Here is a 25,709-nt window from a genome sequence, read left to right as displayed (position 1 = left end):
TTGGGTCCCTTGAAGTTCATCATCCTCCTCCCAGGTGGGTCCTGCCCCTTTTTCAAGCTGGCCACACGTGCTTTTAGGCTCTCGACCACTCAAGCTTCCCATCCCCATCTCCCCCTTGTCCCGCAGGGCTCCGGGCGGCCGTGACCCTGCTGGAGTACAGGGGGCACCTCCAGCCCCCTGGGGGGTCCCTGCGCCTCCTCAGCCGAGGGTCCGGGTTCAGTTTCAGGAGTGTTGCCCTGCAACGGGTCCTCCAGAGACCCGGGCAGGGGCTGGAGTGGGTCGGGAGCATCAGCAGCAATGGTTCCGGCACCAACCTCGGCCGTCGTTCAAGGATCACGTCAGGATCTCCAGGGACAACGGGCAGAGCTCGGTGACGCTGACCATGAACAACCTCAAGCATGAGGATTCCGCCGTTTATTTCTGTCCCAAAGAACAACGCACTGGTGGTTGGAATGCTGCTGCTGGTTTTCCTTTCAGCCTCGTTCCTGTCCCCATTTCCCAGACACTTCCCTAGAACCCCTGACCACATTCCTGACCTTTTGTCCCAAGGCTGCCCTGCTCTGTCCCCAAATCTCAGCTCTGGCCCAAAATCAGGGCCGGTTTCACCCTGACCTCAGCCTCGTCCCACAAATCCCAACCATTTCTGCCAACTGGACCCGTTCTGCCCCAAAATTTCAGTGGTGGAAGTGAGTCACAGCCACAGACCCAGATCTGGCCCATTTTCCCCAAATCTCGACCATTTGCACCCAGGTTTGTGGACGTTGGTTGAGACTTGGAGCCAGGAGCTGAGGTTTGGGGCCAAGAGCTGAGATTGGGGCAGAACCAGGTCAGAGCTGGGACAGGGGGACAGGAATGGAGGAAGAGTCGGGGAAATGGGGACAGGGGGGGACCCAATGATGGGATCAGATGGATCAAGAGGAGCACCAGCACTGCAACAACTATTATCAATATTTTTTGCACAGAAATAGAATCCGGAATCCTCGTCCTTGAGGTTTTTCATGGCCAGCGTCACCGAGCTCTGCCCGTTGTCCCTGGAGATCCTTGAACCGGCCTTTGACTGAATCCACATAGTAGGCGCTGCCACTGCTGTAGATCCCTGCGAGCCACTCCAGACCCTGCCCGGGTCTCTGGCGCACCCAGTGCATGGTGACACTGCCAAAACTGATCCCGGACCCTTGGCAGAGGAGGCGCAGGGAACCCCCGGGGGGCTGGAGGTCCCCCCCGCACTCCAGCAGGGTCACGGCCGCCCAGAGCCCTGCAGGAAAATGGGGAGATGGGGACGGAAAACTGATTAGCTGTGGGCATGAATGGGTGGATGTGTCAGCTGTAAAAAGGGACGGGACCCACCTGGGAGGAGGATGATGAACTCCAAGGGTCCCAATTTGGGGTCCAGAGTCAGGATTTGGGTCAAGGGTTGAGCTTTGGCCTCCTCCCCATCTCCCCTTTATCCCGCAGGGCTCCGGGCGGCCGTGACCCTGCTGGGGTGTGGGGGGGACCTCCAGTCCCCCGGGGGATCCATGCGCCTCCTCTGCTGAGCGCCCGGGATCGATTTTGGGATTATTGTAATGGCCTGGATCCGCCAGAGACCCGGGCAGGCGCTGGAGTTCATTGCAGATATCAGCACCACTGGCAGCACCAGCTACGCGGATTCGGTCAAGGGCCGGTTCACGATGTCCAAGGACACCGGGCAGAACTCGGTGACGCTGACCATGAACAACCTCAAGGACGAGGATTCCGGATCCTATTTCTGTGCCAGATCTACTGATGGCAGTTGGCGTAACAGTGCTGGCAATGGTGACAATGACAACAGAGCAGCCCTACCCCCTTGCTGAAGTCTCCACCCATCCCCAGCCCCTGACCAGTGATCCCAAACTTGCTCTGCCTTGACCCCAGTTCTCATCTGCTGACCCCCAAGCATACCTCCAGACTTCGAATCTCCTCTGTGTGCCCAAAAACTTTATACTGAATGCGGATATTTCAGACCAAGTTTTAAGGTTTGGGTGAACTTTGTAGCCATAATCAGTGTGAGAATTTTTGCCAGAGCCACTCCAGGATTGGGACACAGGGTCCGGGATTGGGGTTTGGGGATAGGGTGGGGACACAGAGATGAGATCAGGGTCAATATCACCAACACCAAACTCAGTAAGTGTACCCGAACTCCCAGAAGCATGTTTACCACAGAAATAGGATCCGGAATCCTCGTCCTTGAGGTTGTTCATGGTCAGCATCACCGAGCTCTGCCCGTTGTCCCTGGAGATCGTGACCCGGCCCTTGAATGATGGCGCATAGAAGGTGCTGGATCCACCCTTGTTGACCGCTCCAACCCATTCCAGCCCCTGCCCAGGTCTCTGGCGCGCCCAGCTCATGTCGACATTTCCAAAACTGAACCCGGACGCTCGGCAGAGGAGGCGCAGGGACCTCCCGGGGGGCTGGAGGTCCCCCCTGCACTCCATCAGGGTCACGGCCGCCCGGAGCCCTGCGGGACAAAGGGGAGATGGGGATGAGAAACCTAATTTGTTAAGGGCCTCAAAGCTGGGGTGGCCAGCTGGAAAAAGGGGCAGGACCCACCTGGGTGGAGGATGATGACCTCCAAGTGCCCCATTTTGGGGCCAAGAGTCTGGATTTGGGTCAAGGGTTGAGCTTTGGCCTCATCCCCATCTCCCCTTTGTCCTGCAGGGCTCCAGGCGGCCGTGACCCTGCTGGAGTGCGGGGGGGACCTCCAGCCCCCCGGGGGGTCCCTGCGCCTCCTCTACCGAGGTTCCGGGTTCAGTTTTGGCAGTTTTGGGTTGGGCTGGTATCGACAGAGACCCGGGCAGGGCCTGGAACACATCGGATGGATCCAAAGTGATGGCAGCACCTACTATGTGCCATTGTTCAGGGACCAGGTCACGATCTCCAGGGACAACGGGCAGAGTTTAGTGACGCTGACCATGAACAACCACTAGGACGAGGATTCCGCATCTTATTTCTGTGCCAAAAACGCCTATGATTGTTGGGGTTGGGAGGCTCATGCTGCTGGTTCTAATTTTGGTCCCGTCCCCATTCCTGTGTCCCTACCTGTCCCCTTTTCCCTGGTCCTTCCCTCCAGCCCTTGACCATATTGTTGCCCCCCACAGACCCAAATCTGGCCCGTTTTTCCCCAATCTCAAGCATTTGCACCCAGATTAGGGGACCTTGGTTGAGCCTTGGAGCCAAGAGTTGAGTTTTGGGTCCAGGAGCTGAGATTTGGGGCAGAACCAGCTGAGTTTGGGGCCCATGGTCACAAGTGAACCCCGCTGAGATCTGGGGCATAAAGGGCAGAGTTTTAGGCATGAACAGTTGAGATTTGGGTCAAATGCCTAAAGCTGCAAGAGAAATGTTAAAGGAGAGGCAATGATGGTGGAGATTGGGGGAAAACTGTCAAGGTTTGGAGACAAGGGCAAAGATTTGATGGCAGAAAGTAGGAGCTTTGGGATGTCTGTGAGCCCAGTGTCAGGTGATGGGGCCATCACCGGCATTCTAAATATAATTAGCACCAGCACAACCAGTACCAGGAGTTTGGCACAGAAATAGGATCCAGAATCCTCGTCCTTGAGGTTGTTTATGGTCAGCGTCACTGAGCTCTGCCCATTGTCCCTGGAGATGGTGACCCGGCCCTTGACTGACGGCGTGTACCAGGTGCTGCCACCACCATTACTGATATCTGCAACGTACTCCAGCCCCTGCCCGGGTCTCTGTCAATACCAGCCCATGGCAAAACTGCCAAAACTGAACACAGACCCTCGGCAGAGGAGGCGCATGGACCCCCTGGGGGACTGGAGTTTCCCCTCCGCACTCCAGCAGGGTCACGGCCACCCGGAGCCCTGTGGGACAAAGGGGAGATGGGGATGAGGACAAAGCTCAACCCTTGACCAAAATCCTGACTCGTGGCCCAAAACTGTGACCCTTGGAGTTCATCATCCTCATCCCAGGTGGGTCACATCCCATTTTCCAGCAGGCCACACCCGCTTTGACCCCATAGCCATTCAGGTTTCTCATCCCCTTTTTCCCGCAGGGCTCCGGGCGGCCGTGACCCTGCTGGAGTCCGGGGGAAACCTCCAGCCCCCTGGGGGGTCCCTGATGTTGCTGTGCCGAGGGTCCGGGTTCAATTTTGGGGATTATGAAATGTACTGGATCCGCCAGAGACCTGGGCAGGGTTTGGAATATGTCGCAGGGATCTACAGCAGTGGTGGCACACCTACTAAAATCCATCGCTCAAGGGCTGGTTCAGGATCTCCAGGGACAACGGGCAGAGCTCGCTGACGCTGACCATGAACAACCTCAAGGACGAGGATTCCGGATCCTATTTCTGTGGGAAAGCTTCGTGCTCTGGTTGTGTTCCTAGTGCTGGAGATCGTGACTCGGCCCTTGAACGATGGCCCGTACCAGGTGCTGCCACTGTTGCTGATAGCTGCAATGTATTCAAGGGTCTTCCCGGGTCTCTGGCACACCCAGCCCATCCCAAAACTGCCAAAACTGAACCCGGACCCTCGGCAGAGGAGGCGCAGGGAGCCCCCGGGGGGCTGGAGGTCATTTTCCCCTTCTGGACCAATCCGATTCCTTGTTTCCATCATCTCCCCTTTGTCCCGCAGGGCTGCGGGCGGCCGTGACCCTGCTGGAGTGTGGGGGGGACCTCCAGCCCCCCGGTGGGTCCCTGCGCCTCCTCTGCCGAGGGGGCGGGTTTGATTTTGGGAGTTTCGCCATGAACTGGGTCCTCCAGAGACCCGGGCAGGGGCTGGAGTGGGTCGCGGGGATCAGCCGCCGTGGTTCTTGCACCGAGTACGCGCCATTGGTCAAGGGCCGGTTCAGGATCTCCAGGGACAACGGGAAGAGCTCGGTGACGCTGACCATGAAAAACCTCAAGGACGAGGATTCCGGATCCTATTTCTGCGCCAAATCTGATGATGGTGATGGTGGTGGTGGTGGTTTTATTGACAATGCCCAAGCTCTCCCCATCCCCGTGTCCCCCTCCCTGTCCCTATTGCCCAGACCCTTCCCCTAAACCCCCAGCCCACACTCAGCCCTTGACCATTGATCCCAACCTTGCTCTGCCTCGGCCCCAGTTCTCACCCGCTGACCCCAAACCACAATTCCTGACCCCAAGTCTCCACTTTGTGCCCCAAACTTTGCTCTGAAGGTTGGGGTTTGGGGCCCAGGGTCCCGATTTGGGGATAAAGGTTGAGGATTCATGTCAGCGGCTGCTGCTGCAGGGAGCACAAGTGGAAATTTTGGGCAGAACCCAATCGGGCATTTTTGCTTCCTAGTTGGTGGTCTTAGAACTGGGGGAGATCTGTGGCAAAGGGTCAAGAATGTGGTCAAGGACTGAGAGTTTTGGGAAGGGCCTGGGATTTGGGGACAGGAGGGGACCCAGTCAAGGGGAAGAGGCCAAGAGATGAGATATCATTACCCCACCTGGCACCAGCAGCCTTGGCACAGAAATAGGATCCGGAATCCTCGTCCTTGAGGTTGTTCATGGTCAGCATCACCAAGCTCTGCCCCTTGTCCCTGGAGATCCTGAACCGGCCCTTGACTGAACCCGTGTACTCGGTGTAACCACCACTGCTGTAGATCCCTGCGACCCACTCCAGCCCCTGCCCGGTCTCTGATGGATCCAGAACATTCCAAAACTCCCAAAATTGAACCTGGACCCTCGGCAGAGGAGGCGCAAGGACCCCCCGGGGGGCTGGAGGTCCCCCCTGCACTCCAGCAGGATCACGGCCACTCACCCATCCCAAAACTTTCACTGGTTTTGCCCCCAATTCCCTTTGTTTATCCCCAAAGATCCAACAGATGTATCCTGAATGGTAAAGTGCCTTAAACCGTGCAATTAGCCCCAATCCACACATTTATTATTTGGACACCTCTGCCTGACTTTTGCATCCCCTCATCCCAATCTCCCCTTTGTCCCGCAGGGCTCCGGGCGGCCGTGACCCTGCTGGAGCGTGGGGGGGACCTCCAGCCCCCCGGGGGTTCCCTGCGCCTCCTCTGTCGAGGGTCTGGGTTCCATTTCGAGGGTTCCACCCTGTGCTGGGGATGCCAGACACCCAGGCAGGGGCTGGAATACATTGGAGCGATCAAGAAAGATGGTTTCAGTACCAGTTACGCGCCATCGGTCAAGGCCCAGTTCAGGATCTCCAGGGACAAAGGGCAGAGCTCGGTGACGCTAACCATGAACAACCTCAAGGATGAGGATTCTGGATCGTATTTCTGGGGGAAATCTGCTTATAACAATTGGGGTACTGGTGCTGGTGTTGATGGTTTTGATCCGGACCCCGTGGCCGTGTCCCGACCGGCTCCCAAATCCAAGACCCTTGCCCAAAACCCAAACACTTTTGCCTATTCCTGACTCTGTCCGAACCTTAGAGTGGTTCTTCCCCAAATTCTCCTCTTCTTGCCACAAAGTTTACCCATACCTTGACCCTTGGTCTGAAATTACCCTTTTTAATACAAAGTTTTGGGTACAGAGTGGAGACCCGGGAAGGGGCTGGAGTGGCTGGCGGGGATCAGCAACGATGGTGGCAGCACCGACTACGCGCCATCAGTCAAGGGCTGGTTCACGATCTCCAGGGACAACGGGCAGAGCTCGGTGACGCTGACCTTGAACAGCCTCAAGGACGAGGATTCCGGATCCTATTTCTTTGCCAAACGCACGGGTTCTATTGCTGCTCCTTATGCTTCTGATGTTTGACGTTTCAGCCCCATTCCTGTGTCCCTCCTGTCCCCATTCCCCAGACTCTTCCCCCACACTCCCACTCCTGACCCCACTCCTGTACCTTTTTCCCAACCTTGCCCTGCTCTGGCCCCAAATCTCAGTTCCTGGCCCCAAATCAGGGCCGGTTTCACCCTGAGCTCGGCCTCAGCCCTCCAATCCCAACCATTGCCCCCAGACTGGACCCATTCTGCCCAAAAATTTCAGTGGTGGACCTGAGTCACAGACACACACCAAATATGGCCCATTTTCCCCAAATCTCGACCATTTGTACCCAGGTTTGGAGACCTAGACTGAGACTTGGAGCCCAGAGCTGAGGTTTGGGGCCAAGAGCTGAGAATGTGGGGCAGAGCCAGCTCAGAGCTGGGACACAGGGACAGGAATGGGGTTCGGGGCTGGGGACTGGGGAAGCGGCTGGGGAATGGGGACAGGAGCGGACAAGGCCATTGCGAGGCATCAATGCCATAGGCATCATTAACAGCACCATTATCATCAGCACCCCTGGCATAGAAATAGGATCCGGAATCCTCGTCCTTGAGGTTGTTCATGGTCAGCGTCACCGAGCTCTGCCCGTTGTCCCTGGAGATCCTGAACCGGCCCTTGACCGATGGACTGTAGTAGGTGTAAGCACCACTGCTCCAGATCCCCGCAACGTATTCCAGCCCCTGCCCAGGTCTCTGGCAGATCCAGATCATGGGGTAACTCGCAAAATCGAACCCGGACCCTCGGCAGAGGAGGCGCAGGGACCCCCCGGGGGGCTGGAGGTCCCCCCCGCACTCCAGCAGGGTCACGGGCACCCGGAGCCCATCTCCAAATCCTCACCAATTTCACTCATAACTCCACTGGTTCGGTCCCAAATCTCCCCCAGATTTATGGGTATCTTGAGGTTCCTCAAAAGTTGGAATTAAACTCAATATTCTCATTAATTAATTGGACACCTTCTCCTCAGGGTTCCACATTGATTTCAAAGGCAATACCCTGTTAAGGATGCCAAACCCCCCGGGACCCAACCCCGGCACATCCCGTCCTTGGCCCTGAGCTCCCCCTGGCTCCAGGTCCTGCTGCCCCTGCTGGCCCTCCCAGGTGGGCCCTGCCCCTTTTTTCTGGAGCATGCACCTTTTCCCCTTCTAGACCAATCATATTTCTCATTTTTAATCATCTCCCCTTTGTCCCGCAGGGCTCCGGGCGGCCGTGACCCTGCTGGAGTGCGGGGGGGACCTCCAGCTCCCCGGGGGGTCCCTGACGTTGCTGAGCTGAGGGTGCGGGTTCGATTTTGGGAGTTTTGGAATGTTCTGGATCCCCCAGAGACCCGGACAGGGCCTGCAGTGGCTCGCGGGGATCAACAGTCGTGGTTACACCGAGTACGCGGGTTCAGTCAAGGGCCGGTTCACGATCTCCAGGGGCAGCAGGCAGAGCTCGGTGACGCTGACCATGAATAACCTCAAGGACGAGGATTCTGGATCCTATTTCTGTGCCAAGGGTTTTGGTGGCAGTTGGGGTAATGATGTCTCTGCCCTTGGCCCCTTCCCCTTGACTGGGTCCCCTCCTGTCCCCAGTCCCCGGACCCTTCCCCCAAATCTCAGCCCTTGACTCCATTCTTCACCCTTGGTCCCAGATCTCCCCCAGTTCCACCAACGCCAACCACGGAGGCAAAACCCCCAAACTGGTTCTGCCCCAAACCCAATTAAGTTTGCACGAAAATTGCAAAATTCTGCCCCAAAACCCCACTTTGTGCTCCCAGCCACAGCTGCTGACACGAATCCCCAATTCTGGCCAAAATCAGGACCCTGGGCCCCAAACCCCAACCTTCAGGGCAAAGTTTTGGGGCATAAAGAGGAGATTTGGTGTCAGGAGTTGTGGTTTGGGGCCAGCGGGTGAGAATTCGGGCCGAGGCAGAGCAAGGTTGGGATCGATGGTCAAGGGCTGGGTGTGGGCTGGGGGTCTGGGGGAAGGGTCTGGGCAATAGGGACATGGGGGGAAACGGGGATGGGGATGGGGTCAAAGCGTTCAGCACCAGCAGTACCATCATAGGAACCAGCATCAAAACATTTGGCAGAGAAATAGGTGGCGGAATCCTCGTCCTTGAGGTTGTTCATGGTCAGCGTCACCGAGCTCTGCCTGTTGTCCCTGGAGATCGTGACCCGGCCCTGGACTGATGAGGCGTACATGGTGCCACCATCGCTCCAGATCGCTGCCACCCACTCCAGCCCCTGCCCGGGTCTCTGGCAAAACCAGAACATGGTGAAACTCCCGAAACTGAACCCAGCCCCTTGGCAGAGGAGGCGCAGGGACCCCCTGGGGGGCTGGAGGACCCCCCGCACTCCAGCAGGGTCACGGCCGCCCGGAGCCCTGCGGGACAAAGGGGAGATGGGGATGAGGTGCCGGATTCGGGCATGGGCTGGGCTGGTGGTTACCAGATCCAAAAAGGGGCCTCGACCCACCTGGGAGGGCCGGCAGGATTGGGAGGAAGAGAAAGTGTCACAATTGGGTGCCAACATCAGGATCTGCATGCAAGAATCAACATTTTGGGTGGATTTTTTCCCTCATCCGCATCTCCCCTTTGTCCCGCAGGGCTCTGGGCGGCCGTGACCCTGCTGGAGTTTGGGGGGGACCTCCAGCCCCCTGGGGGGTCTCTGCACCTCCTCTGCCCAGGGTCCGGGTTCGATTTTGGAGGTTCCACCCTTTACTGGATGCGCCAGAGACCTGGGCAGGCGCTGGAGTGGCTCGCTGGGTTCAGGAGCAGCGCCAACTACGTGCCGTCGGTCATGGGCCGGTTCACGATCTCCAACGACAACGGGCAGAGCTTGGTGACGCTGACCATGAACAACCTCAAGGACGAACATTCCGCCGTTTATTTCTGCGCCAAAGCATCCGGTGCTTATAGCAATGCTGGTGCTGCTTATGGCCTCACGTCAGGAATTTTAGCCCAATGTTTAGATTCTTGACCCCTCATCTCAATCTTGGTCCCAAATATTGACCACGTCTGTAATCTTTGGTATACGAGGGCACTGAGAGTCGCCCAGAGGTGACACTGGGGACCAAACCAGACTAGGACTGGGACAAGGGGCCAGGAATGGGGTCCTGGTATCCAGGCAGAGCCCTCCCCCTCCAGCCCAGCCCCTCCCCAGCTCGGGGTCAGCGGGAAACTCCTCCAGGAGGACTCGAACCCCTGGCCCTGGGAAAACATGGAGACATTGACAAGTCCAAGTGGGGACAGAGGGGCCAGGGCTGGGCCTGGGGAGGGGTCTGGGGACAGCTGGGGACAGTGGGTACATGGCCACAGGGGAACAGCCAAAACTACTGGCAGTGTTGGCATTGCCACCAGAACTACGCTTGGCGCAGAAATAGGATCCAGAATCCTCGACCTTGAGGTTGTTCATGGTCAGCGTAACGAGCTCTGCCTGTTGTCCCTGGAGATCCTGAACCGGCCCCTGACCGACGGTGCGCAGCTGGAGCGGGCACCATTGCTGGTGATACTTGCGAGCCACTCCAGTGCATTCTTTGGTGTCTGTCGATACCAGCCCATCCCAAAACTGTCGAAACTGAACCCGGACCCTCGGCAGAGGAGGCGCAGGGACCCCGCGGGGGGCCGGAGGTCCTGCCCGCACTCCAGCAGGGTCACGGCTGCCCGGAGCCCATCCCCAAACCTTCACCAATCTCACTCATAACTTCACTGGTTTCATCCCAAATCTGCACCAGATTGTTCGGGTATCCTGAGGTTCCTCAATCCCTGCAAGTTAACTCAATATTCTCATTAATAATTGGACACCATTTCCAGAGTGTTCCACATTGATTTCAAAAGTAATAGCTTATGAACAACCTCCAAACCCCCTGGGACCCTAACGCCCAAAGTCCCTGGGCACATCCCAGCCATGGCCTGGGGCTCCCTCCGGCTCCTGGCCCTGCTGCTCCTGCTGGCCATCCCAGGTGGGCTCCACCCCTTTTTCCCCAAACCACGCCCCTTTCCCCCTTCTGGACCAATCATATTTCTCATTTTTAATAATCTCGCCTTTATCCCGCAGGGCTCCGGGTGGCCGTGACCCTGTTGAAGTGCGGGGGGGACCTCCAGCCCCCCGGGGGCTCCCTGCGCCTCCTCTGCTGAGGGTCCGGGTTCGATTTCGGGAATTTTGCAATGCAGTGGGCCCACCAGAGACCCGGGCAGGGGCTGGAGTGGCTCGCAGGGATCACCAGTACTGGAGGCAGCCCCAGATATGCCCCATTGGTGCAGGGCCGGTTCACAATCTCCAGGGACAAGGGGCAGAGCTCGGTGACGCTGACCATGAACAACCTCAAGGATGAGGATTCCGCCACCTATTTCTGCACGACATGTTATTTTGCTGGTTGTAATTACGAAGCTTATAGTATTGGTGCTGGTTTCAGGCCAGCCTTTGTTGTTGCGTCCCCAGATGTCCCCAACCCTCAGACCACTCTCCCAAACCTCACCCATTGACCCAGCCCTTGAGCCTTTGTCCCCATTTGCCCCAATGGTCAGCACTGACTCCAAACCCTCCCCTGCTCCAGCCCCAAAACTCAACCATTGGCCCCAAACCTTCACCCCTGGCCTCCAGTTCAGGCCTCCTGTAATCAGGGCCTGGGAGCTGTGGGAGATTTGGGTGAAATGGGCAAAACTGGGATAAGGTCAAAACTTGGGGCACAGATGGTGGAGACTGCGGAGGAAGGTCAAGAATGGGGTCAAGGGTTGGGAATTGGGGCAGGATTTGGGGATTTTGGGACATTTGGGGAGCCAGGGATGGGGGTTTTGGGCCACCACCAGCATTGTCACCATGTCCAGAGCTCCCTGAGAGGATTCCAGCCCAGCCCCAAGGAGAAGCCCCAGACACCGAGGCCGCTGAGGGAGAAGTGGAGCCCCAGGTGGGAGCGAGGGAGGGAGGGAGGGAGGAGAAGACGCTGCGATTTTGGGCCTCCGCAGCCTCCCCCACTTCTTCCCCAGCAGCTGCCGGGGCCTGGCCGGGGCAGGAAAGGAAACAGAAAGTTCCTGGTTTTGGTCATGGTGAACATCTGTGTTTGGCAGAGGGCAGCTCAGCCTCGGGGCGCTGCGGCAGAGCGCCGGCTGCACAAAAAGCTTTGTGTGCAAAGGGGCCTGGAGCGATCCCCATTCCACACTGGGACGGAGGGGAAAGGCCAGACTGGGGAGAAATGGGCAAAATTGGGGGAAAACTGGGAATTGGGGAAGTGATGGTGGAGTCTGGGGGGAAATGGTCAAGATTTGAGGAAGGGAGCTGGGATTTGGGGAAGGATCTCTGCGATTGGAAACATTTTTTGACCATCATTGTCACTGCCAGGATTGATGGCAAAACCGGCGTCAATAGCATTGCCAACGCAACCATTGCAAAGTTTGACACAGAAATAAACGGCGGAATCCTCGTCCTTGAGGTTGTTCATGGTCAGCGTCACCGAGCTCTGCCCGTTGTCCCTGGGGATCCTGAACCGGCCCTTGAATGACGGCGCGTATCTGGGAGTGACGCCATCACTGGTGACATTCGCCACAAACTCCTAACCATGCCTGGGTCTCTGCCGCATCCAGCCCATCCCAAAACTGCCAACACTGAACCCGGACCCTGGGCAGAGGAGGCGCAGGGACCCCCCGGGGGGCTGGAGGTCCCCCCTGCACTCCAGCAGGGTCACAGCTGCCTGGAGCCCTGCGGGACAAAGGGGAGATTGGGATGGACAAAGCTCAATCCTTGACCAAAATTGTGATTATTGGCCCCAAATTCTGACCCCTGGATCTTCTAATCCTTCTCCAAAGTGGGTCCCGACTCTTTTCCAACTGGCAACTCCCACTTTGAGGTCCTCAACCAATCAGGTTTCTCATCCCCATCTCCCCTTGGTCCCGCAGGGCTCCGGGCGGCCGTGACCCTGCTGGAGTGCCCGGGGAAACCTCCAGCCCCCTGGGTGGTCCCAGCGCCTCCTCTGCCGAGGGTCTGGGTTCAGTTTTGGCAGTTTTGACATGGCCTGGATCCACCAGAGACGCGGGCAGGGGCTGGAATTTGTCGCAAGGATCAGCAGCCCTGCTGGTTCTAGCACCGAGTACGCGCCATCGGTCAAGGGCCGGCTCACGATCTCCAGGGAGAACAGGCAGAGTTCGGTGACGCTGACCGTGAACAACCTCAAGGACGAGGATTGTGGATCCTATTTCTGTTCCAAGGGTGCTGATGGTTACGGTGCTGCTCCTAATGCTGCTTGGGGATGGGGTGACATTCACCGTCAGTATAACCAGCACCATAATTATAGTAACCAGGAGCAGAGCTGGCGCAGAAATAGGATCGAGAATCCTCGTTCTTGAGGTTGGTCATGGTCAGGGACATCGAGCTCTGCCCGTTGTCCCTGGAGATCGTGAACCGGCCCTGCACCGACGGCGCGTAGAAGGTGTAACCCCCACTGCGGTAGTAGATGTTGGCGGTGAATTCCAGCCCCTGCCCGGGTCTCTGCCGGATCCAGAACAGGTCAAATTTTTCAAAATCAAACCCAGACCCTTGGCAGAGAAAGAACAGGGACCCTCTGGGGGGCTGGAGGTCCCCCCTGCACTCCAGCAGGGTCACGGCCGCCCGGAGCCCTGCGGGACAAAGGGGAGATGGGGATGAGAAACCTGATTGGTTAAGAACCTCAAAGTGGGCGTGGCCATCAGGAAAAAAGGGACCGCACCCACCTGGGGGGAGGATGATGAACTCCAAGGGTCCCAGTTTTGGGACAAGAGTCAGGATTTGAGTCAAGGGTTGAGCTTCAGCCTCATCCCCATCTGTCTTTGGTCCCGCAGGGCTCCGAGCGGCCGTGACCCTGCTGGAGTGCGGGGGGGACCTCCAGCCCCCCGGGGGGTCCCTGCACCTCCTCTGCCGAGGGTCCGGGTTCCATTTCAGCCGTTCTGATCTGCACTGTATTCGCCAGAGCCCCGGGCAGGGGCTGCAGTGGGTGGCCGCCATCGACAGCCACGGTGGCACTGACTATGCGCCGTCACTGCGGGGCCGGGTCGCGATCTCCAGGGACAACGGGCAGAGCTCCATGTCCCTGACCGTGAACAACCTCAAGGACGAGGATTCCAGATCCTATATCTTTGCCAAGGACTCCAGCACTAACATTGCTGCTGGTGTCCTCGAATCTATTGACCTGTGCCCATCCCCGTGTTTCCACCTGTCCCCGTTCCCCAGGTCCTTCACTCCAACCCTTGACCCCATTGTTGACCCCCACGGACCCAAATCTGTCCCATTTTTCCCAAATCTCAACCCTTTGCACCCAGATTTGGGGACATTGGTTGAGCCTTGGAGCCCATAGCTGAGGTTTGGGTCCAGGAGCTCAGGTTTGGGGCAGAACCAGCTGAGTTTGGGGCCAATGGTCACAAGTGAACCCCGCTGAGATCAGGGGCACACAGGGCAGAGCTTCAGGGATAAAGTTTTGACATTTGGGAAAAAAGCTGAAAAGTGCAGAGAGATTTGAGAGGTGAGGCAGTGATGGTGGAGACTGGGGGGAAATGGTCAATATTCACCTTTTAGACTAAAGATTTGTGGGTAAAGTTTGGGAATTTTGGGATGTTTGTGGGTTTTCAACGGCTGGGGTGGGTCCACCACTTGCATTGTCAATAAGAGCAGCATAAATATAAGTTGGACCACAGAGACTGCTGTAACATTTGGCACAGAAATAGGATCCGGAATCCTCGTCCTTGAGGTTGTTCATGGTCAGCATCACCGAGCTCTGCCCGTTGTCCCTGGAGATCCTGAACCGGCCTTTGACTGAATCCGCGTAGCTGGAGTTGCCACCATCGTTGCTGATCCACGCGATGTATTCCAGCCCCTGCCCGGGTCTCTGGCGCACCCAGAACATGTCGTAGCTCCCGAAACTGAACCCGGACCCTCGGCAGAGGAGGCACAGGGATTCCCCAGGGGGCTGGAGGTCCCCCCCAGACTCCAGCAGGGTCAAGGCCACCCGGAGCCCTGCGGGACAAAGGGGAGATGTGGATGAGGAGCTGGATTGGTTGTGGACACAAAGTGGGCACTGCTGTGCCAGAAGAAGGGTGTGGGATCCACCTGGGAGGGCCAGCAGGAGCAGGACGAGGAGGAGGATGAACTCTAAGGGTCTCAATTTGCAATCAGTTGTAGGGATTTTGGGTTCAAGGGTTGAGCTTTGGCCTCATCCCCATCTCCCCTTTGTCCCGCAGGGCTCCGGGCAGCCGTGACCCTGCTGGAGTTCGGGGGGGAACTCCAGCCCCCCGGGGGGTCCCTGTGCCTCCTCTGCCGAGGGTCCAGGTTCAGTTTTGGGAGTTATGAAATTTTCTGGATCCGCCAGAGACCCGGGCAGGGGCTGGAATACGTTGCAGATATCAGCAACACTGGTGGCTACACTGCCTACGCGCCGTCGGTCAAGGGCCGGTTCAGGATCCCCAGGGACAACGGGCAGAGCTCGGTGACCCTGACCATGAACAACCTCAAGGACGAGGATTCCGGATCCTATTTCTGTGCTAAATATGCTTACACTGGTGGTTGTAGTTCTGATGCTGGTGCTATTGACGTGCCGGGCTTGGCCCCATTCTCCAACCAGCACTGTTGGACCATCAGGGTGCAGGACGGTCAGGACAGACGGACAGACACGAGAGATCTCTGCAGCCAGGTTGTGGCATTTGGTTTTTATTGCGAAGGACGAACTGCAGGGCCCTGCTGGGAGCTGCCAGGCACAGCTGGAGCAGGGCTGAGAGAAGAGAGGGGAGAGAGGATGAGATGGTGAGAGAGTAAGAGAGTAAAAAAGGTAAATGAGTAAAAGGGTGAGAGAATAAAAAGGGTAAGAGAGTGAAAGAGTCAGTGAATAAAATGGTAAGAGTGTAAAAGAGTAAGAACATAAAACTCTAAGAGAATAAAAGGGTAAGAGAGTGAGGTTCCCACCACAATTAAATAAATCTTCTTCTCTGTAGAATATTCTAATTCTCACTAACCAATCTAGTACAATATACAAACCCTAAAGAATTTACATACAGTCTATAAGAATCGTTTCATAGCCATACTCTATTACATTTTAAACCCTAAAAACTCCTCTTTGGGCCCCTTCTGCCAAGCCTAAGACCTGCTCTTTGGAAACCCTAAAAACTCCTTTTTGGAGTAACTTTAAACCCTAAAAACTCCTCTTTGGGCCCTTCTGCCAAGCTGTGGGGTCTGCTCTGATCCTTGGAGCTGCCTGCAGGCAGAGGGTGTTGTTCCATCAAAAGGGGATCACCTTCAGCCGGCCACACCGTTGTTTTCCAGTTGTTCAGTCACTGAGGAATCTCAAAGCTTCCTTTTATTCAATCTCGCTGATGGTTTCCATATTCTCAAAATCTTTTTCCAGGCAATCACATTGATAAGGCTTTGCTGTTCCATCGTCCCCAACCAGCATCAGCATAAGCTCGGTGACCATCGGTGTCCTTGGAACAGAAATAGGATCCGGAATCCTCGTCCTTGAGGTTGTTCATGGTCAGCGTCAGCGAGCTCTGCCCGTTGTCCCTGGAGATCCTGAGCCGACCCTGCACTGATGGTGCGTAGTCGGTGCTGCCACTGCTGTGGATACTCGCGAGCCACTCCAGCCCCTGACCGGGTCTCTGCCGATACCAGCCCATCCCCAAATTCCCAAAACTGAACCCGGACCCTCGGCAGAGGAGGTGCAGGGACCCCCCGGGGGGCTAGAGATGCCCCCCGCACTCCAGCAGGGTCACGGCAGCTCCCCCATCCCCAAACCTTCACTAGTTTTGCCCCAGAATCCTTTATTCTTGCCTCAAATGTCCAGCAGAAGTTTCCTGTATTGAAAAGTTCTTTAAACCCTGCAATTAGCCCCAATCCACCCATTAATTAATTGGACACCTCTGCCTGACTTTTGCATCGCCTCATCCCCATCTCCCCTCTGTCCCGCAGGGCTCCGGGCGGCCGTGACACTGCTGGAGTGCAGGGGGGATCTCCAGCCCCCCGGGGGTTCCCTGTACCTCCTCTGCCGAGGGTCCGGTTTCAGTTTTTGGAGTTTTTCCATGCAATGGGCCCAACAGAGACCCGTACAGGGGCTGCAGTGGGTTGCGGGGATCAGGAACGATGATGCTGACACTGGCTATGTGCCATCAGTCAGGGGCGGGGTCACGATCTCCAGGGACAACGGGCAGAGCTCGGTGACGCTGACCATGAACAACCTCAAGGACGAGGATTCCGGATCCTATTTCTGTGCCAAATCTGCTGCTGCTGGCAATTGGGGCGATGCTGCTGCATATGCTGAAGACACCAGTTGTGGATCCACCCCCGTCCCCATGTCCCCCCCGTCTCAGGTCTCAAGACGCTTCCCCCAAACCTCACCCATTGACCCTTGGTCCCATATCTCCCCCATTTGCCCCAATGGTCAGCACTGACCCCAAACCCTCCCTTGCTCCAGCCCCAAAACCCAACCATCGGCCCCAAACCTTCACCCCTGGCCTGCAGGTCAGGCCTCCTCCAATCAGGGCCCGGGGACCTGGAGGAGATTTGTGGAAATGGGCAAAACTAGGGGAAAGTCGAGAGTTGGGCAGCAGGAGCAGAGTTTAGGGGAAAAGGGCTGAGATTTCAGGAGAAGGGCTGGGAATTTTTGGGAAGGATCAGAGAATTTTGTGATACTTGGGAACACAGAAAAAAGGGCTTGGGACCACAACCACCATCAACACCATAAGCATAAGCGCCATTACCACAGCCACTGCTGTAACATGTGGCGCAAAAATAGTTTCCGGAATCCTCTTCCTTGAGGTTGTTCATGTTCAGCGTTACCGAGCTCTGCCCATTGTCCCTGGAGATCGTGAACCGGCCCTTGACCCATGACGGGTAGTAGGTGCTGCCACTGCTGTGGATCGCTGTGAGCCACTCCAGCCACTGCCCGGGTCTCTGACGCCCCCAGAGCATGGCAACACTTCCAAAACTAAACCCGGACCCTCGGCAGAGGAGGCGCAGGGACCCCCTGGGGGGCTGGATGTCCCCCCCGCACTCCAGCAGGGTCATGGCTGCCCGGAGCCTTGCGAGACAGAGGGGAGATGGGGATGAGGCCAAAGCTCAACCCTTGGCCCAAATCCTGAATCATGGCCCAAAATTTTGACACTTCTGCCACCACATCCTCATCCTGGCTGCCGTCTCTCACACGTCCTGCCCCTTTTTTCTGCAAGCCATGCCCCTTTTCTCGTTCTGGACCAATCAGATTTGTCGTTTCCATCATCTCCCCTTTGTCCAACAGGGCTCCGGGCGGCCGTGACCCTGCTGGAGTGTGGGGGGGACCTCCAGCCCCCCGGGGGATCCCTGCGCCTCCTCTGCCGGGGGGCCGGGTTCAGTATCGGGAGCTACGACATGAACTGGATCCGCCAGAGACCCAGGCAGGTGCTGGAGTGGCTCGCAGGGATCAACACTGGTGGCAGCGCCCGGTACGCGCCGTCGGTCAAGGGCCGGGTCACAATCTCCTGGGACAACGGGCAGAGCTCGGTGACGCTGACCATGAACAACCTCAAGGACGAGGATTCCGGATCCTATTTCTGCGGCAAATCTGCTTATAACAATTGGGGTACTGGTGCTGGTGTGGATGGTTTTGGTCCGGACCCTGTGGCCGTGTCCCGACCGGCTCCCAAATCCAAGACCCTTCCCTAAAACCCAAAGCCTTTTGCCCATTCCTGACTCTGTCTCAACCCTACAGCGGATCTTCCCCAAATTCTCCATACCTGGCAAGAAATTTGACCCAAGTCTTAACCTTGGCCTTCAATCTCCACTTTTAATTCAATGTTTGGGGCACAAAGAGGAGATTTGGGGTCAGGAGTTGTGGTTTGGGCTCAGCGGGGGAGAATTGGGTCCGAGGCAGAGCAAGGTTGGGATCATTGGTCAAGGGCTGGGTGTGGGCTGGAGGTTTGGGGGAAGGGTCTGGGCAACGGGGACATGGTGGCACACAGGGATGGGGGGCACAGTAAAATCTATAAACAACACCAGCAGGATCATACCAAACATTAACCGATTTGGAACAGAAATAGGTGGCGGAATCCTCGTCCTTGAGGTTGTTCATGGTCAGCGTCACCGAGCTCTGCCCGTTGTCCCTGGAGATCCTGAACCGGCCCTTGACTGAGGGTGCATAGCCGGTGCTGGAACCATCGCTCTTAATCCCCCCGAGCCACTCCGTCACCTGCCTGGCTCTCTGGCGGACCCACTGCATCCCAAAATTCCCAAAACTGAACCCGGACCCTCGGCAGAGGAGGTGCAGGGACCCCCCGGGGGGCTGGAGGTCCCCCCTGCACTCCAGCAGGGTCACGGCATCTGACTCCATTATGCAGAATGCTGAACAATTGCTCTATTAAATCACTACTATATTACATTAATATTATATTTTATTACATTAATGCAATATTATATCTCATTATTATTACTATATTACATCTAATTAATAATATATTAAATCTCATTAATACTATATTATATCTCATTAATTCTATATTATAACTCATTAATACCATATTACATCTCTTTAATACTACATTACATCTCCTTAATGATATATTACATCTCATTAATACTATATTATATCTCATTAATTCTATATTATATCCCATTAATACCATATTACATCTCATTAATGCTATATTATATCTCAATAATTCTATATAACATCTCATTAATACTATATTATATGTCATTAATACTATATTATATCTCATTAATGCTTTATTACATCTATACTAAAGAGATACTAAAAGAATTCTGTACAAAAGACACGAAAAATCTTAAAGAATCCCCTGGAGAGTCTGACAGAGCCAGGTCACGGCGTGGAGCCCATTGGCCAAGGAAACAAAAAAATCTGCAGCAGAACCCAAATGATGAATCCCTGGAGGGGAAGAACCCCCCTGACACATTCCACATGTGCAGAAACAGCAGGAGCAGCGAGGAGAGATGGGAATTGTTTCATCTTCATCGTCTCTCTGTGCTGCTCTAGGAAAAATCCTGTGACAGAAAGAGAGAGACAGAGAGAGAGAGGGAGAGAGAGAGACAGACAGAGAAAGGGAGGGAATGGTGTCTGACTCTGTGCTGGGAATGAGAATGGCACAGCTGGGCCTGGTGCCCATCTCCCCTTTGTCCCGCAGGGCTCCGGGCGGCCATGACCCTGCTGGAGTGTGGGGGACACCTCCAGCCCCCCGGGGGTTCCCTGCGCCTCCTCTGCCGAGGGTCCGGGTTCACTTTCGGGAGTTTCTCCATGTTCTGGGTGCGCCAGAGACCCGGGCAGGGGCTGGAATTCGTGGCTGGGATCAAGGACAATGGTGGCAACTTCGCCTATGTGCCATCGTTCAAGGGTCGGTTCACGATATCCAGGGACAACAGGCAGAGCTCCATGTCCCTGACCATGACCAACCTCAAGGACGAGGATTCTGGATCCTATTTCTGTGCCAGATGCATTGATGGTGGTTGTGCCAAAAGTGATGGTACTGTTGGTGTGGCATTTATTGCTGGTTCTGGTCTTGGTCCCAAATCCCTCCATTTGTTTCCCATATGTTCCAGAATCCTCTGATCTCCCCACGAAATTCCATCCCTTTTCATCAATCTCGGCCATTTTCCCCCAACTCTGCCCCTGCTGCCCCAACCATCCTGCTCCTGGTCACCCTCCCAGGTGGGTCTCATGCCTTTCTCCAGCTGGCAACACCCACTTTGGGTCCACAGCCAATCAGGTTTCTCATCCCCATCTCCCCTTTGTCCCGCAGGGCTCCGGGCAGCCGTGACCCTGCTGGAGTGCGGGGGGGACCTCCAGCCCCTCGGGGGGTCCCTGCGCCTCCTCTGCCGAGGGTCCGGGTTCGATTTTGGGAGTTTTGGGATGGGCTGGTATCGACAGACACCAAAGAATGCACTGGAATGGCTCGCAAGTATCACCAGCAATGTTGGCAGCACCTGGTACGCGCCTTCAGTCAAGGCCTGGTTCACGATCTCCAGGGACAACGGGTGAAGCTCGGTGATGCTGACCACGAACAACCTCAAGGACGAGGATTCCGCCGTCTATTTCTGCGGGAAATCTTACAATACTGGTGGTGCTGGTGCTGCTGCTCGTGGTGACCTGCGAAGTCCTGGTCTCATCCTCATCACTGCGTCCCCACCTTTCCCCGTTCCCCAGACCCTTCCCCACCTCCCAGCCCCTGACCCAGCCCGTGACCATTTCTCCGTTTCCCTTTCCCCTCTCCGGCCCCAAACCCCAACCCTTGGCCGTTGATCTTCCCCCAAACTCTGCCCCAAAGGTCAGCGCTGGGCCCGGGGCTGGGGACACGAATTCAGTCACCGAGAGCAGGGACGAGGGCTGGGATTTGGAGGGAGGGTCTGAGGTATGGGGACAATTAGGGACGCAACAAAGGGGACGGGGCTAAATGCTCCATAACCAACACCAGCAGCGTCACTACGATCAGCAAGAACAGCATTATAACTCTCAGGAATTTTGGCACAGAAATAGGATCCGGAATCCTCGTCCTTGAGGTTGTTCATGGTCAGCGTCACTGAGCTCTGCCCGTTGTCCCTGGAGATGCTGACTCGGCCGTGGAACGATGACGGGTATCTGGTTTCTCCATTACAGTCAATCCCTGCAATGTATTCCAGGCCCTGCCCAGGCCGCTTCCGGATCCACATCAGACTGGTTCGTCCGAAACTGAACCCGGACCTTCGGCAGAGGTGGTGCAGAGACCCCCTAGGGGGCTGGAGGTCCCCCCGCATTCCAGCAGGATCACGGCTGCCCAGAGCCCTGCGGGACAAAGGAGAGATGATGGGAATCGAAAGTCTGATTGGTCTAGGGCTTTTAAGTGGGCGTGACCAGCGGGACAAAGGGGCAGAACACTCCTGGGAGCAGGATGATGAACTCCAAGGGTCCCAGTTTCGGGCCCAGAGGCAGAATTTGGCATCATGGTCATCCCCATCCGCCCCAGCAGCTTTGGCACAGAAATAGGATCCGGAATCCTCGTCCTGCAGATCAATCATGGTCAGGGCTGTGAAGCTCTGCCCGTTGTCCCTGGAGATCCTGACCCGGCCATGCACAAACGGGGCGTAGTAGGTGAAACCCCCAGAGCTGTGGATCCCCGCGAGCCATTGCAGCCCCTGCCCGGGGCTCTGGCGGATCCATTGCATGGAGTGACCCCCGAAACTGAACCCGGACCCTCGGCACAGCAACGTCAGGGACCCCCCGGGGGGCTGGAGATGCCCCCCACACTCCAGCAGGGTCATGGCCGCCCGGAGCCCTGCGGCACAAAGGGCAGATAATGGGAATCAAAACTCTGATTTGTCAAGGGACTCCAAGTGGGTGTGGCCAGCTGGACAAAGGAGTAGAATCCTCCTGGTGGGAGGATGATGAACTCTAAAGATCCCAAATTGGGGCCAAGAGGCAGAATTAGGATCAATGCTGAGCTTTGGCCTCATCCCCATCTCCCCTTTGTCCCGCAAGGGTCCGGGTGACCGTGACCCTATTGGAGTGCGGGGGGGACCTCCAGCCCCCCAGGGGGTCCCTGCGCCTCCTCTGCCGAGGGTCCGGGTTCGATTTTGGGAGTTTTGCCATGCAATGGGCCCGACAGAGACCCCAGCATGGGCTGGAGTGGCTCGCAGGGATCAGCGGAAGTGGTTCCAGCACGTACTACGCGCCGTCAGTTTAGGGCCTGTTCAGGATCTCCAGGGACAACGGGCAGAGCTCGGTGACGCTGACCATGAACAACCTCAAGGACGACGATTCCGGATCCTATTTCTGTGCTAAATATGCTTACAGTGGTTAAAGTTATGGGGCTGCTGCTTTTATTGGCGATTCCGGCAGTGGTCCCGTCCTCCACGCTGGTCACCAGATGTCTCCACTCCCAGTGATCCTTCCTCCAGAGCCCAGCTTTTCTCCTCAAATGTTAAAGATTTTCCCCCAGACTTGGCCCCTGATGCCCCAACTCTTGGCTTTCTCACAATTTTGCCCATTTCACCCAAATCTCCCCCAGCTCCCCGGGCCCTGATAGGAGCAGGCCTGAACTGGAGGCCAGGGGTGAAGGTTTGGGGCCAATGGTTGAGTTTTGGGGCTGGAGCAGGGGAGGGTTTGGAGTCAGTGCTGACCATTGGGGCAAATGGGGACAAAGGTTCAAGGGCTGGGTCAATGGGTGAGGTTTGGGAGAGTGGTCTGAGGGTTGGGGACATCTGGGGACGCAACAACAAAGGCTGGCCTGAAACCAGCACCAATACCATAAGCTTCGTAATTACAACCAGCAAAATAACATGTCGCGCAGAAATAGGTGGCGGAATCCTCGTCCTTGAGGTTGTTCATGGTCAGCGTCACCGAAGTTTGTCCCTTGTCCCTGGAGATCGTGAACCGGCCCTGCACCGATGGGGCATATCTGGGGCTGCCACCAGAACTGGTGATCCCTGTGAGCCACTCCAGCCCCTGCCCGGGTCTCTGGTGGGCCCACTGCATTGCGAAATTCCCGAAATCGAAACCGGACCCTCGACAGAGGAGGCGCAGGGAGCCCCCGGGGGGCTGGAGGTCCCCCTCGCAGTCCAGCAGGGTCACGGCCGCCCGGAGCCCTGCGGGACCAAGGCGAGATGATTAAAAATGAGAAATATGATTGGTCCAGAAGAGGGCAAGGGGCATGGTTTGGGGGAAAAGGGGTGGAGCCCACCTGGGAGGGCCAGCAGGAGCAGCAGGGCCAGGAGCCGGAGGGAGCACCAGGCCGTTGCCGGGATGTGCCCAGGGGCTTTGGGGGTTAGGGTCCCAGGGGGTTTGGGGGTTGTTAATAAGCTATTTTTTTTGAAATCAATGTGGAACACTCAGGAAATGGTGTCCAATTATTAATGAGAATATTGAGTTAACTTGCAGGGATTGAGAAACCTCAGGATACCCGAACAATCTGGTGAAGATTTGGGACCAAACCAGTGAAGTTATGAGTGAGATTGGTGAAGGTTTGGGGATGGGCTCCGGGCGGCCGTGACCCTGCTAGAGTGCGGGGGGGACCTCCAGCCCCCCGGGGGTCCCCTGATATTGCTGTGCAGAGGGTCTGGGTTCAGTTTCGGGAGCTACGACATGAACTGGGTGCGCCAGAGACCCGGGCAGGGCCTGGAGTGGGTCGCAGGGATCAGCTGGGATGGTTCCAGCACCTTCTACGCGCCATCGGTGCGGGGCCGGTTCAGGATCTCCAGGGACAACGGGCAGAGCTCGGTGACGCTGACCATGAACAACCTCAAGGACGAGGATTCTGCCACCTATTTCTCTGCCAAAGACAGTGGTGCTGTTGCTGCTGCTGCTGCTTATATTGACCGTGTCGGTGGTGGCACCACCCCTGTCTGAGCCCCCCCTGTCCCCAGTCCCAGATCCTCCCCCCAAACCTCAGCCCTTGACCCTTTGTCCCAGATCTCCCCCATTTGCCCCAATGGTCAGCACTGACCCCAAACCCTCCCCTTCTCTTGCCCCAACACTCAACCATTGGCCCCAAACCTCCACGACTGGGCTCCAGTTCAGGCCTCCTCCAATCAGGGCCCAGGAGCTGGGGGAGATTTGGGGGAAATGGGCAAAACTGGGGAAACATCAGGAATTCGGACAGCAATAGTGGAGACTGGGGAGTAAGGTCAAGAATGGGGTCAAGGGTTGGGAATTGGGAGAAGGATTTTGGGAAAATTTGGGAACTCGGGCTGCGGCCTTGGGGTCATGCTGAGGATTGTCACCATAAGCAAGAGCGGCCCAATTCCAACCACCATCACTGCATCTGGAATAGAAATAGGACCTGGAATCCTCGTCCTTGAGGTTGTTCATGGTCAGCGTCACAAAGCTCTGCCTATTGTCCCTGGAGATCGTGACCCAGCCCCTGAAAAATGGCGCGTAGTAGGTGCTTCCATCGCTTTGGATCCCTCCAATGTGTTCCAGCCCCTGCCCGGGTCTCTGGCGCATCCAACTCATCCCAAAACTCCCAAAACTTAACCCGGCCCCTCGGCAGGGGAGGCACAGGGACCCTCCGGGGGAATGGAGATCCCCCCCGCACTCCAGCAGGGTCACAGCCGCCCGGAGCCCTGCAGGACCAAGGGGAGATGGGGATGAGGCGAAAGCTCAACATTGATCCAAATCCTGACCCTTGGCCCCAAATTGGGACCGTTGGAGTTCATCATCCTCCTCCCAGGAAGGTCCCGCCCATTTTTACAGCTGGCCACGCCCACTATGAGGCCCTGGACCAATCAGGTTCCTCATCCCCATCTCCCCTTTGTCCCGCAAGGCTCTGGGCGGCCGCGTCCCTGCTAGAGTGCGGGGGGGACCTCCAGCCCCCCGGGGGATCCCTGCGCCTCCTCTGCCGAGGGGCCAGGTTCGATTTCGGGAGTTTCACCATGTTCTGGGGGCGCCAGAGACCCGGGCAGGGGCTGAAGTTGGTGGTAGCAATCTGGAGCGATGGTGGCACCATGTACGCCTCATCAGTCCAGGGCCGGGTCACGATCTCCAGGGACAACGGGCAGAGCTCAGTGACGCTGACCATGAACAACCTCAAGGACGAGGATTCTGGATCCTATTTCTGTGCCAAATGTGTGGATGCTGGTTGCTATGATGGTGCTGCTGGTGCTGAACATTTTGACCCCATCCTAATCCCCGTTTCCCCCCCCCATCCCCGTTGCCCAGACCCTTCCCCCAGACCCCCAGCCCACACCCAGCCCTTGACCATTGATCCCAACCTTGCTCTGCCTCGGACCCAGCTCTCACCCGCTGACCCCAAACCACAATCCTGATGCCAAATCTCCTCTTTATGCCCCAAAACTTCGTATTAAAAAGGACAATTTCAGGCCAAGTGTCAAGATTTGGGTCACCCAGATGGCCAGGAAATGAGAATTTGGGGAAGGATCAGCTCAGGGCTGGGACATAGGGACAGGAATGGCATCAGGGGTTGGGGTTTGGGGGACGGGTCTGAAACATGAGGGCAGGTGGGGACACGGGGATGGGTGTGGGGACAACACCGACATTGTCAACATAACCAGCAGCAGTGCCACCAGCACAAGTATCAGCAGATTTCCCGCAG

At 56.7% G+C, this 25,709-nt stretch overlaps 1 gene segment (V, D, J or C); it reads left to right on the top strand.

Moving 5' to 3' along the window:
- Positions 1-1,565: 1,565 nt before the first annotated feature.
- LOC128946281 (immunoglobulin heavy variable 3-23-like) lies at positions 1,566-4,915 on the top strand (the record flags this gene model as incomplete). The annotated part of the segment is given in 2 exon segments: positions 1,566-1,697; positions 4,619-4,915. Coding segments are annotated over 2 exon segments (429 nt in total), but the record flags the coding sequence as incomplete, so codon positions are not given.
- Between the last annotated feature and the right edge of the window lie 20,794 nt (positions 4,916-25,709).

The sequence above is a fragment of the Melozone crissalis genome, unplaced genomic scaffold (genome assembly GCF_028551555.1).
Source record: "Melozone crissalis strain CALT ecotype California unplaced genomic scaffold, PUWL_Pcris_2 ptg000079l_1, whole genome shotgun sequence".
NCBI classification, from domain to species: domain Eukaryota; kingdom Metazoa; phylum Chordata; class Aves; order Passeriformes; family Passerellidae; genus Melozone; species Melozone crissalis.
The sequence above is the reverse complement of the archived record's forward strand: the minus strand, read 5'-3'. Positions and strand labels throughout refer to the sequence as shown.